Here is a 14139-nt window from a genome sequence, read left to right on the forward strand (position 1 = left end):
CACTTCATTATTCTAACATTTATTTAAATTCCTACATTTTTCTACCTTCCAACCTTGCTGTGCGCAACAAATGTTGCAAAATATTCAATTTCGCCTCATTTGCATGCTGAACAAAGAATACATGCAGTTAACCTTACCTTTTTGTGGTAAATTTGCGTATATATGTAAATAATATTGTCCAACTTGTGTTTCAGATAACGGTTATTATTTGCCCTACTACAAGAGAGAGCGCAACAAGCGAGGCACTCAGATCACCGTTGGCATCTTGGAGAATCCAAACTACAAGAACATTCGGAAGAAGGATCCGGTTCTCCTCCTGCACTGGTGGAAGGAGATTGTGGGCACAATCCTGTTCTGTATCACTGCAACCACCTATATTGTGCGCAAGCTGTTCCAGCCAAATCTAACCAATGCCAGGGTACGTAATAGCACTTATTTATAGGGTAATAAAGCAACAAAGGGGGGGCGTTACTTATGAAAAACACATGTGCAATGTGACCTCAATGCTTCATAATCCTGAGTGTAGCTATTACTGACTTCCTTGTACAGATTCTTGTTAGTTACATTTAATTGCAGCTAAAATGTTCTTCTTATTTCTTTTTTTCAATCAGAAGAGGAAAGAGTCTGAGACGCAGTGTCAAACTGACAGTAAATATGACGCTATAAATGGAGATCTGAAAGACAACTTTAGTGACTACCAGACTTTTGGCTACGTGTCACGGTATGGGTGCACTCTTTATGCCTGCATGTAACTCTGTAGCAAATAACTGTCCTCCTTATTGTGATTAAAATGCTAGCCTGTAACAGATTTTTAAAGATCTGTTGATCTTTGATAAAGTGAAGTCTGCTTCATCGATCCTTGGTAACTGGGTTGGACTGGCTTGCCAGAAAACCAGAAGTTTTTTAAACTGGCCAAGCCCTAAATAGGCCGCAGCCTAGGGTAATTCCCATCAATTCTTCCTTTCAATCATGTGCCTATAGGACACCAATAATATCTAGTATTTATTGGTTATGAAATTGGGTCCCTGGATTTCTGGTTCTCTGGTGGGCCCTTGGTAGCACAATCCATCACTGCTTAGTAAGGGCTCATTTTCAAACTGATACAACAAGAGAAAGCATAAAGTAGAGTTAATTCCAAATGCTGGTGAGCCACAAAGATAGAACTCCTTGTCCAGAAGGGTTTTCCCTAGATGTGTGAAGCTTAACACAACCGCCACATTATCTCCTTATGTTTGGTCATGACACATTGCAGTGTTAGCTGAGCTCACCTTAGATGCCTGATTTTATTTTGTTTTTAATCTTGTTTGCTACCCTGGGGCAAGTTCTCAGTCCTGACTCTTAGGGCTCTGGCACACGGGGAGATTAGTCGCCCGCGGCAAAACTCCCTGTTCGCGGGCGACTAATCTCCCCGAGTTGCCTACCCCTGCCATCCCACCGGCGAACATGTAAGTCGCCGGCGGGATGGCAGACGCGGCGGCGCGATTTCGCTTAAATCGCCGAAAAAGACTCGCAAGTCTTTTTCGGCGATTTCCGGAAATTGCCCCGCCGCGTCTGCCATCCCGCCGGCGACTTACATGTTCGCCGGTGGGATGGCAGGGGTAGGCAACTCGGGGAGATTAGTCGCCCGCGAACAGGGAGTTAATCGCGGGCGACTAATCTCCCCCGTGTGCCAGAGCCCTTAGATTGTGTGTATGTAATCTGTATGTTTGAAGTGTAAAGCACAGTGGAGTGGGTTGGCACTTTATAAAACACATGAATGTTATTTGTACCCACTGTATATTACTGGAAATCCGGCGTAGAACTTTATAGGCTCAGTAATATTAAAGGAGAAGGAAAGGTAAAAACTAAATAAGCTTTATAAGAAAGGTCTATGTAAATACAGCTGTAAGCACTTACAGTAATGCTGCACAGAGTCCTTTATCAAAAGAAACACAGGATTTCTTGTGTCTTGTTTTGTAAACCTGATGTTCCAGTGTCTAAATTCCTCTCTCAGAAACATCCTTAATTCCCATGGCCAGCATCTGCACAGTTCTCTCCCATCTCCTGCTCCACCCTCCTACCAGAATGCTTAGAACTCCCTCCCCCCTCCCTTAGGAATGTGTGATCTGAGCTATAATGGCTAGACTGCAGGCAGGAAGCTACCTAAAATGGCAGCTGCAATCTTAATCAATGGGAGAAAGCTTCTAAAACTGTTACTCATGTATGTTAATGGTTTCTGCAAATTAAATATATTGTTATTGGTGGCACTAATGTGACAAATCTATTGGCAGTAAAATGCCAAAATGACTTTCCTTCTCCTTTCAGCTGGTAAGAGAAGGAACAAGGAACATTTTGCCTGGTCAAATGCAATGAAAGTTACCTATAGGAATCTCTTCAGAATGCCTTCTGTTAACAGGTTTCTTTTTCTATCCCATTATAATCAGGTACCTTACAGATTTTGAGCCCATTCAGTGCCTTGGCCGCGGAGGGTTTGGAGTAGTATTTGAAGCCAGGAACAAAGTCGATGACTGTAACTACGCAATCAAGAGAATCCGCCTTCCCAATAGGTAAATGGCCCTTGTGTGTTATGTAGTTGTTTTTTATTTATTTTTGTGTTCTTCATTTTTTTAATAGGGTCCAGTAAAGGGACACTTAACTGCCTTTTGTGTGTTCCATTCCATTTCCAATAACTTTTAGACAAAATATTTAAAATATCCACCAAAAGTGCTACTACACTAATTTACATTCGTCCATCGTTCACATTGATGGTGCTCAGTGTTTCATTTCTGAGAACATGGAGTTTGATATGAAGGAGTAGCTAATTGTGTGCACAAAGCATCCATCATCTCCCTATTTATGGTGGATAAATTAGTGGAAGCTGCTATATTTGCATTTAGTGGATATCTACAAAGCTGCACCGTCTGGGGGTACTTTTGTACTGGATTCAGTATTTAGAGTTTTGGTTAATGTATAGAAATGTATAGATGCAAATACACAGTGAAGGGATGTTCCCTGCATACAGTAAATAGTCACATGACTTCTGTATTATAGCAAAGGATGTACCCCCTGTTGTAAAATTCCAGCATTTTAGAAGTAATTTTGCAGTTCAATAAGCCCTCAACCTTCATCCTTGAGCTATTTATATGGTAAAAAAAGTGATTTTTATTATATCGTTATTTATAATAGGGGGTGCATAAGTCCCTTTAGAACGCATCATTTAACATGTATATTCAATAACAGAACACTTGTATTTTCAGGGAACTTGCTCGAGAGAAGGTGATGCGTGAGGTAAAGGCATTGGCTAAACTGGAGCACCCCGGCATCGTGCGATACTTCAACGCATGGCTGGAAGCACCCCCAGAATTGTGGCAGGAAAAGATGGATGAACTCTTGTTAAAAGATGGAAGGTAATAAATAAAAGCTCCAGCAAATTGGTGAGATGTGCAGTGAAAAATGCACAGAATTCTATGTTACAAGCTGATAGCCGAAAGTTGCACAGGCAGGGTCAGACTGGGGTGGCAAAAAAAAAAAAAAAAAACAGTGGGCCCTGCTGACCCAGTCCTGCTCCCCACTTGCTCTGTGACCCAGGTGCTCCGCACGATTGTGGGCGTAAATAAGAGTGATGCAACAGGCGGTGGGGTGGGAGGTTTGCGACTGGGGTGGTGGGCCCCTAATGCTTCAGTCCAACCCTGTGCACATGTACAGTAGGGGGCTATCAAAAATCACCTACCTCCTTTAAGTATTGCTTCTTTTGTATTTTCTTTCAGCACCGATTGGCCACTAAGCTCTCCCACCCCTCTGGATGGTCTGTCAGTGAAGGTCCGGAGCGTTGATCCGTACTCTATGAAAGAGCAAGTAGAAGTAATCACCCCATCGGAGAGCTACAGCTCCCTTTCTGCAGCATTTGTTGCTGTGCCAGGAATTGGTGAGCAGGCGTCCTCTCGCAGGCAGTCCAGAGCCTCACACACTTTGAACGAGTCTTCAGACGCTCTAGTAAACCTGCAGGACAGCTGCCTGTCAGACTGTGAGTTAGACCACAGCTCAGATGATGATGACAACCATGGAATCTGGTATGAACATTGCCCCCGTACGGCGGCAGACATAGGGGTACATGAAAGAACATCATCTTCTATTGTTTTTGAGGATTCCGGTTGCGACAACTCTTCCAACCACGTGGACAAGGCCGAGGTTTCCGTCCTTGTCATGAATAGTGAGTTTTCAGAACGAGAGAGCGGAACCAAAGACTCTAATGAAAGCAAACCCACCTCCATAAGCACTTTATCCGAATCACCTCCCAGGCCCAAATCCTTATGCCTGGACCTATCCAAAAACACTGCTGAAAGTATAAAGCCCACCTCGCCCAAAGTGTACCTCTACATCCAGATGCAGCTGTGCCGCAAAGAGAACCTTAAAGACTGGATGAGCGCACGGTGCACCCTTGAGGAGCGGCCGCAGACTGAGAGCCTTCATGTGTTCTTGCAGATTGCAGAGGCCGTTCAGTTTTTACACAGCAAGGGGCTTATGCACAGAGATCTCAAGGTTTGTACATATAAGGGTTTGTTATTTAGAATTGGTGCTTTGCGCCTTGCCTTGTCCAGCCAGTAAGCCCAAGGCTCTGCTTTCATGTTTGTTTTCATTTTGCAGTTACAAGCATCTGATTTATTTTGCATTAAAGAGCACTTATAAAAGAGGACAGTCGCACTCATTATCAAGGGGAATTACCAGCCCTTCATTGGTTGCATTAAAGGGGTTGTTTGCCTTTAACGTTTAGTATGGTGTGGTAATAGTCATATTCTAAGGCAATTTGCAGTTGGTCTTAATTTTTTATTTGTGGTTTTTAAAAAAAAATATTTTAGATTTTTGTTCAGCTGCTCTCCAGTTTGGAATTTCAGCAGCTATCGGATTGCTAGGATCCAAATTACCCTAGCAACCAGGCAATGGTTGAATAATTATATGAATAGAAGAGGGGTTTTAAAAGAAAACAAGATAAGTAATAAAAAAATGACATTAACAATAAAATTTTAGCCTTACAAAGCATTCGATAGCTTGAAAGAGACACAACTCTTAGTTAAATTTAAAAAATAAAAATAGAATTTATGGCGTTTTGGTAAATCTGCCCTGTGTTATAGATTTTCCTGTTCTTAGCAACTTTTTAAATTTTTTTTTAATAGTTTTATAATTTGCCTTCCTAAGCAGCCTCTGTCTCGCTCTCAAATAGGGCTCACTGATCCCTGGCAGACAAAGACCGATTTATTTCTACTGATCTTTCAGTTCATATTCTAGACTGTCATTGAAACCACTGAACAAATACAAAAAGGGGGTCTGTACTGATTGGAACTGGTCAGTGTCACTGTCTGCATCCCACTATGGGAAATATTTATCATGCTGTGTAGAAAGTGGAGTAAAGCACTACCGGTGAGGTTGCCCAGGGCAACCAATCAGCAATTAGATTTCAACAGTTCGAGAACCAAAGCAAAGCATCTGATTGGCTGCTATGAGCCACATCCCCAGTAATGTTTTACTTCACTTTCTACACAGCATGATAAATATACCCCTAAATGTTAATGTGGATGACCCCTTTACCCCCTCTCTCGTTCATACTGGCTCTTATGCAACCCCTCCCTCAATTTTTTTTTTTCATGTTGAAGTTAAGGATTCTGGGACCTGCAATTCATTACCTATTGAATCAATGATGGGACTTACCCTCACACCTATCATTTATAACTAAGGCCTGTGTAAGATACAGCCGCCTTATGTTTGGCATATTTCCTGCACTCAATACGCCAGTCAGTTAATGGTGCAATATATAACATATTCTACTTTTTGTTCCTCCCCTCTCCAGCCTTCCAATATATTTTTTACACTAGATGATGTAGTTAAAGTGGGAGACTTTGGGCTGGTTACTGCAATGGACCAAGAAGAAGATGAAGAAGCCGTTCTAACACCAATGCCAGCATATGCCCGTCATACAGGCCAAGTGGGAACAAAACTGTATATGAGCCCCGAGCAGGTAAAGAAACTGATCTTACAGTATGTGAACCCAGCTCTTACCCTTCAGCCTTATTTGTTCGTTCCCCTGCAAAAGTGCCCCAGTCTAGTTACTAGTGGCAATGGATCAGCAAACATAATCTGTGATTGGTTGCTATGGGCCATTGCACCGGTGCAACTTAGCACTTATTTCCCACTTATGTCCCCTAGGCTGCCCTTCTCCAGCACCTATCCTTAGCCCCTTAGTATCCTTACTTACACCTGCTGTATCTGTTCTCATTCATACTGCACCCTGTTTATTATTGTGCTCACTAGTGTGAGTTTCAGAAAAAAGCGCTGCCTTATTGATACCTGTTTTTTGTTTCCTAGATCTTTGGGCAAAGCTATTCCCACAAAGTGGATATCTTCTCCCTGGGGCTGATCTTGTTTGAGCTTTTATACCCATTTAGCACACAGATGGAGCGGGTCAGAGTAAGTACATGGCTTATCATGGAGTTATCATTGGGTTTGGACTTGGTAGAATACCCAGACCATTGCCATAGTGGATTACCGAGGAGGAGATTTTATATCATTTTATCAGCTTCCATCTGTGCTCTGTTGGGAAGAACCTTTAAAAGGCACCTATCACCCTGAAATTGCTGGGCTAATCGTCAACACTCTGGGGGAAACAATAGGGTTTTTTTAATAGCAATTTCATAGTGATAGGTGCCCTTTAAGCATGGTGTGTTTTAGTAATAGGATGGAGAACCAGTAAGTGTAATGTGCAATGCTTGGGCCACTTTCATTATAGTATAGTATACTAAGGTATAGTATAGTATAGTGCATGTACACAGGAAATATCAATACTAACCACTGATATAGCAAAGTTATTTCATTTAGTACAATTAGTACTCGGTCTAATTGTGTGCATGTATGTATGTATGTATCTGTGCTTTCACTGAATTTGGCCTAAGCTACTTTTAATTGACCAATAAACATTACCCAATATTTTCTTCTGTTAATAAATAAAATCATTTTTTTGGGGATGTAAGTTTCACTTTAAAGGAAAACTGACCCACATTGTTTGGGGTAATAAATATATTGCATAAACAGCTCATATGTGAAACCCTGCTTCATCTAAATAAACCATTTTGATAAAAATATACTATTTTAGTAGTATGTGCCATTGGGTAATCCTAAATAGAAAATTGGCATTTTAAGAATTAAGGGCCACCCCCTGGGATCATAGGATTCACAGTGCACACAAACAAGCCAAGGCACACATACATGCTATGCCCCATCAGCCAATGAATGGACAGAGTTCTGTCTTTCTACTTTTTTTTTTTTAGTTTTTTACTTGTTGAAGTATTCATTCTGGGGGTATAGTTCTCAATAAAGTTAAAACAATGTGCAATACACGCTTCTTTCCACTAGAGGGCCTAAGATTACTGCTAAACCAACCTATACCTATAGGAAAGAAGAAAGATGATGGTTTTTACAGTGCCTACATGGATGTTTTTATTTCATTATTAGATTTCTTTTTCCGTTATGAGTCTTTAGTCTTCATAATATGATGTTTTTTGCTGGAGCCGTATTTTGCAGCAGTTTCACCCAAGCAAATTAAGAGCTGTGCATAACGCTGACTCTGTTACTCTTACTATTGGATTATTGAACTGCTCAAAAAGGGCAATGTAAAAGCACAGACAGCTGAAAGGAACCATTATAAAAGATGCATTGCAGAACTATTGTATTGTGATGCTCTGCTACTCACTCAGTGGGGCTTATCCGATTCAGAAGGGATTTCCTTTAGCCTCTCCCCATGCATGGGCGGCAGATAGTAAGGGTGAAGATGCACAGAGCTACTTGTAGCAGCTACTTGTCACGGCTACAGAAATAGACAATGCTGATCATTTACTGATAACTGTCTGTGTGTTTTAGAAGAGGCAATTCTCCATATTGTCTATGGGAGGGAATTTTCTGGTGTTTAGTAGCCATGAAAAGTAGCTGCTACTAGTAGCTCAGTGTGTCTTCACCTAATACGTAGAAAGGTGTTGCTAACCACTTAACAAGCCTTCCATTTTCTTGCTTTTTTTCTAATTGGCAACTCCCTGTTAACGCTTTTTCCTTCTTTTTTTGCAAGGTATTAACAGAATTGCGTGACTTGAAGTTCCCACAACTGTTTACAGAGCGATATTCCACAGAGGTTGGTTCCTATTATTTATTTTAACCAAATGGTGATATCTGCAAAATGAATTTAGAAATACACTCCTATGTGGTTCAGAATGTATTTTTCAGAAAGCCAGGCATAACATGAGGCACAATGTGGGCCCTATTATATATAATATAATTTTATTATAACTTTATAATAAACAGGCCATAAATATCCTGTAAATTATATAGTGATGTAATTTCTGCCAATGACTCACTGAAACTTATGTATTATAATAATGTACCCCCAGTTGTAAAATATAAGGATAAGGATAATAGAAGTCACCTCGGAGTTCCATGACCTTCGGCCTTGTGCTTTTATATGGTCATGGAACTCTTCGGGGACTTATAATATCCTTATATCTTAAAGTGGGTACATAATTCACTATATATTGCTGGCACTCCAGTCCTAGACTTTCAGTTTAAAATAGTGTTTTTGTTGGGGTTTTATTGGGCTTTAACTGTGGGTTTAATAGTCTATTTCTTTGTCTTTATTTGCAGCAAAACATGGTCCTGCACATGATCTCTCACAACCCAAACGAAAGGCCGGAGGCTGAAGAGATCATAGAGAACCCTTTGTTCGACAGCATCGACCTTCATGGGAAACTGGCCCTCAGGCAGAGGTCTCGCACCTTAAGCGCTTCTGGCATAAAGACTTTCAGGCAGTCCAGCAAGTGACTGCAACATGTCCCTCGTTCTAGCTCCTCCTTCTTCAGTGGGCTGACATTTCACCTGCAAACCGTATGACGAACATGAGGCGGGAATAGTGCTGCATCACTGTATGTCCAATATGATTGGCTTAGCGTAGTGCGCACTTTGGCCCGGTTACGTTTCCCCAGGAGACTGACTAGCAACGGCTCCTTGCCTTTTTTATATTTATATTTTTACTTGATGGAAAGCACAAGCCTTCGAAGTACAAAGCAAAAGGAAAGAAAAAATGTTGAATTTGTAAATAGAACAAATATTTTTCTAGAGCCAATGGTAAGTAAGGAAAGCGTCGTGCTTTGACTGTAATTGAATGTCCGATCTGTGAGCCAAGGATCACATGATACGTCCTAGCTATCCAGTTTTATTGTTTTAAGTCAGCAAAAGGAATTTCTTACTTTTTGTGGTGTTTTAGCGTTACCCGCCATCTTGTTTTAAGGGAGCAAAAGCGAAAAAATGTACCGCTGATGTCATTTCCCAGATATCATTCCTGCTTAGCTGCTGGGAGTTGTAGTTTTACTTGCAGATGGAGGGCTAGACGGTATGAGCATTACTGCCGACCTTCTCGGATCTCCCATGCAGTCGCACAGCTGCTCATTCCGTCATAAGTTTTTTGTCTGCTTTCTGTTAGGGACGGGCTTCTGGTATTCAGAATTGCAATTGGTCTTAAAGGGGGAAAGGTACATAAACACCATCTGAGCCAAGTGAATGAACTTGCATCAGAAAGAGCCAGAAGATCCCCATTTAATAGACCTACACGTATCCCCTTCCCAAGAGCTACATTTTTACATCATCCTCTGTAGCCGCCATCTTGAATCTGGTGATGTAACACTCCTTCCCAGCATTGCACCCATCCTGAAGGGAAAAACGTTTATGGTGTTTCCGTGTCGTTTAAGGAAAGACTTGGCTTATGGCACAGTTTGCTGCTGATCACGCATTTCCGAACCCTTTTCAAAGAAATGACCATGAAGTTTTATTTCCAAAAGGCTTGTCATTTGCACTTCCGGTTTAATCATGTGACCTGGAAAGAAACGATTCCTCCATTGGAGCCTCTGGTAAGGCCGCACAATCAAGGGGAAGCTGGTGCATACCGTCTGTATGTCCATTGTGCAAGAATAATCTATTAAAGCAATATAATTAAACAGTAAGTCAAATGTAAAAAATCTAGTATTTCCTATCCAATGCAGTTAATGCCGTGTCTCCATGGCGATAGTTACGCTAAGACTGCGGCCGTTTTTTTTTGCGGTTTTTCACTGCAACCATCTCCATGTTTGATATATCTCTATATATGCACTCATGAAAGCCTGCAGGGGGCTGACGGTTCTGCCCTCGTCACTGTCTCTTTAAATACTCCCATGTAGTAGTTCCCCCCCCCTCAGGGGGCTTATTCGCAGGAGGATTGTTTCGCCAACCCGTACCACATTCATTCTTTTTACTGTGTATCTGTGTCTGTTGCTGCTGTGTCTCTTGTCGACTTTGCGTTGACGCCGACTTCCACGTCTCCCCCGGCTTGGAAATCAGTTATTGGGTTTCTGCGTTTAACTGCGCGTCTCGTGTAAATATGTTTGTTTTTTTTTCCGTTGTGCGTCCGTTTCCCCCCTCCCTCTTTTATTTATGTAAAGTCAATCCGTTTGGGGTTGTTGCTGTACAGAACACTTGTTACAAAATGAGAACATTTAAGTGCATTCGATAATGTTGACTTTTTTCAAGTCTGAATGATTTAATAAACGGTTTTTATTTATTTTTCTGCTTGTGTTTATTTTTGTTTTATTTCAAACAGTTCAACGGCTCAGTGACTTGGGGGGTGTTTGTGCAGGTAGGTGGGCTCTGCTCCGATCTGTATTATGGTGTGTTGCACCCAGACACACAGATGCAGATTTTGGCTCGAAAAATGCATATTTACGTGTGCCAAAATCTGCTCCATGTGTCCAGCGGACACTCAGCCTGAGTTTCTATGCATTCCGACAGTCAACCGGGTGTGGCGCTAGGATAACCAAAGTGTTGTATACATTGGATAGTTGGCCAGTTAGTGTCGTAGATTATTTTATATATTGCATATATCTGTATGTCTGCCATAATGCCCAGCATAGGGGCCATTTCTCGGGGCACTTTCAGCCAGCGCTACACATTAGAACTGCTTTCAGCTAACCTATTGTTTCTCCTACTCCCATGTAACTGGAGGAGTCCCAAGCCGGACTTGGATTTCTTACTATTGAGTGCTATTCTGATACCTACTGGGAGCTGCTATCTTTCTCCCTTCCCATTGTTCTGCTGATCGGCTGCTGGGGGGGAGGGGGGGGATATCACTCCAACTTGCAGCGCAGCAGTAAAGTGTGCCTGAAGTTTATCAGAGCACAGGTCAGATGGCTGTGGCACCCTGGGAAATGAAGAATATGGCTAGCCCCATGGGACATTTCACGTTTAAATACGCCATGTGTGCGTTAGCCTTGATGTCTGACCAAGAACTATTCCGACCGAGCCCCCAGAGTTCCCAGATAAGCTCTTATTCACATTGGGGATGCTGGGCAGAGAGTTAATGAGCCCTGTACCATTGGGGCCAATGCTGAGCTGTTTATCTCCTGGTTACTGGTTTAAGTTCTGCTTGTTTGATTCCAATTTAACCTTGTAAAAAACGCTTGTTGCCCCCGGCGCTCTATTATGTTCTTTGAATAAATGGCATATGCTGGTTTGCGGGTGTTTGTCCTGCTCCGCCGGCTCTGGACTCCCTTTATTCACTGCTCATCTTGTAACTGCAGGGAGAAGCCCCCGGCCTGGGATTATGTGGGGAAGGAGACTGTTAGTGAGGAGCCGCTCCGGCCTCTCTATTCACTGCTCATCTTGTAACTGCAGGGAGAAGCCCCCGGCCTGGGATTATGTGGGGAAGGAGACTGTTAGTGAGGAGCCGCTCCGGCCTCTCTCTATTCACTGCTCATCTTGTAACTGCAGGGAGAAGCCCCCGGCCTGGGATTATGTGGGGAAGGAGACTGTTAGTGAGGAGCCGCTCCGGCCTCTCTATTCACTGCTCATCTTGTAACTGCAGGGAGAAGCCCCCGGCCTGGGATTATGTGGGGAAGGAGACTGTTAGTGAGGAGCCGCTCCGGCCTCTCTCTATTCACTGCTCATCTTGTAACTGCAGGGAGAAGCCCCCGGCCTGGGATTATGTGGGGAAGGAGACTGTTAGTGAGGAGCCGCTCCGGCCTCTCTATTCACTGCTCATCTTGTAACTGCAGGGAGAAGCCCCCGGCCTGGGATTATGTGGGGAAGGAGACTGTTAGTGAGGAGCCGCTCCGGCCTCTCTATTCACTGCTCATCTTGTAACTGCAGGGAGAAGCCCCCGGCCTGGGATTATGTGGGGAAGGAGACTGTTAGTGAGGAGCCGCTCCGGCCTCTCTCTATTCACTGCTCATCTTGTAACTGCAGGGAGAAGCCCCCGGCCTGGGATTATGTGGGGAAGGAGACTGTTAGTGAGGAGCCGCTCCGGCCTCTCTATTCACTGCTCATCTTGTAACTGCAGGGAGAAGCCCCCGGCCTGGGATTATGTGGGGAAGGAGACTGTTAGTGAGGAGCCGCTCCGGCCTCTCTCTATTCACTGCTCATCTTGTAACTGCAGGGAGAAGCCCCCGGCCTGGGATTATGTGGGGAAGGAGACTGTTAGTGAGGAGCCGCTCCGGCCTCTCTATTCACTGCTCATCTTGTAACTGCAGGGAGAAGCCCCCGGCCTGGGATTATGTGGGGAAGGAGACTGTTAGTGAGGAGCCGCTCCGGCCTCTCTCTATTCACTGCTCATCTTGTAACTGCAGGGAGAAGCCCCCGGCCTGGGATTATGTGGGGAAGGAGACTGTTAGTGAGGAGCCGCTCCGGCCTCTCTATTCACTGCTCATCTTGTAACTGCAGGGAGAAGCCCCCGGCCTGGGATTATGTGGGGAAGGAGACTGTTAGTGAGGAGCCGCTCCGGCCTCTCTATTCACTGCTCATCTTGTAACTGCAGGGAGAAGCCCCCGGCCTGGGATTATGTGGGGAAGGAGACTGTTAGTGAGGAGCCGCTCCGGCCTCTCTCTATTCACTGCTCATCTTGTAACTGCAGGGAGAAGCCCCCGGCCTGGGATTATGTGGGGAAGGAGACTGTTAGTGAGGAGCCGCTCCGGCCTCTCTCTATTCACTGCTCATCTTGTAACTGCAGGGAGAAGCCCCCGGCCTGGGATTATGTGGGGAAGGAGTGCAGAGACTGTTAGTCAGGGACCGCTCTGGACTTTCTAATGAGGAGTCTCTCAATTATTCATGCTTTTAACTAAATGAAGGAGCGCGACGGCTACAGAGCAAAAAATGGTAATTGAAATATCAAGTCAAGCAAGAAATACAAGAAATGGACTGAAATTTTATGTATGATCTGCTTTTTAGTAGCAACAGGAAACTTTAGCCTCATATATAGGAGCCCACAATGCTGCGTCTTCCTTCTGCCGCGGGAACCGCAACCTGTACAGTACTGAGAGATAGCACAGGGAATACAGGGGTAGGGGAGATAGCTCTCAGTACAAGTGAGGGAATACAGGGGTAGGGGAGATAGCTCTCAGTACAAGTGAGGGAATACAGGGGTAGGGGAGATAGCTCTCAGTACAAGTGAGGGAATACAGGGGTAGGGGAGATAGCTCTCAGTACAAGTGAGGGAATACAGGGGTAGGGGGGATAGCTCTCAGTACAAGTGAGGGAATACAGGGGTAGGGGAGATAGCTCTCAGTACAAGTGAGGGAATACAGGGGTAGGGGAGATAGCTCTCAGTACAAGTGAGGGAATACAGGGGTAGGGGAGATAGCTCTCAGTACAAGTGAGGGAATACAGGGGTAGGGGAGATAGCTCTCAGTACAAGTGAGGGAATACAGGGGTAGGGGAGATAGCTCTCAGTACAAGTGAGGGAATACAGGGGTAGGGGAGATAGCTCTCAGTACAAGTGAGGGAATACAGGGGTAGGGGAGATAGCTCTCAGTACAAGTGAGGGAATACAGGGGTAGGGGAGATAGCTCTCAGTACAAGTGAGGGAATACAGGGGTAGGGGAGATAGCTCTCAGTACAAGTGAGGGAATACAGGGGTAGGGGGGATAGCTCTCAGTACAAGTGAGGGAATACAGGGGTAGGGGGGATAGCTCTCAGTACAAGTGAGGGAATACAGGGGTAGGGGGGATAGCTCTCAGTACAAGTGAGGGAATACAGGGGTAGGGGGGATAGCTCTCAGTACAAGTGAGGGAATACAGGGGTATGGGAGATAGCTCTCAGTACAAGTGAGGG

General features: G+C 44.1%; 1 protein-coding gene across 3 annotated transcripts in view; it reads left to right on the forward strand.

Moving 5' to 3' along the window:
- Positions 1 to 10605, forward strand: part of eif2ak3 (eukaryotic translation initiation factor 2 alpha kinase 3) — a 32701-nt gene extending 22096 nt beyond the window's left edge. For all 3 annotated transcript variants that reach the window (XM_031895293.1, XM_031895291.1, XM_031895292.1), the window contains 9 exons: positions 195 to 418; positions 612 to 721; positions 2424 to 2546; positions 3237 to 3386; positions 3747 to 4518; positions 5822 to 5989; positions 6337 to 6438; positions 8087 to 8149; positions 8656 to 10605. In XM_031895293.1, the coding sequence (XP_031751153.1) occupies positions 195 to 418; positions 612 to 721; positions 2424 to 2546; positions 3237 to 3386; positions 3747 to 4518; positions 5822 to 5989; positions 6337 to 6438; positions 8087 to 8149; positions 8656 to 8832 (1889 nt within the window). In that variant the 3' untranslated portion in view covers positions 8833 to 10605. The remainder of the gene's footprint in view (positions 1 to 194; positions 419 to 611; positions 722 to 2423; positions 2547 to 3236; positions 3387 to 3746; positions 4519 to 5821; positions 5990 to 6336; positions 6439 to 8086; positions 8150 to 8655) is intronic.
- The last annotated feature ends 3534 nt before the right edge of the window (positions 10606 to 14139 follow it).

The sequence above is a fragment of the Xenopus tropicalis genome, chromosome 1 (assembly GCF_000004195.4).
Source record: "Xenopus tropicalis strain Nigerian chromosome 1, UCB_Xtro_10.0, whole genome shotgun sequence".
Classification (NCBI taxonomy): Eukaryota; Metazoa; Chordata; class Amphibia; order Anura; family Pipidae; genus Xenopus; species Xenopus tropicalis.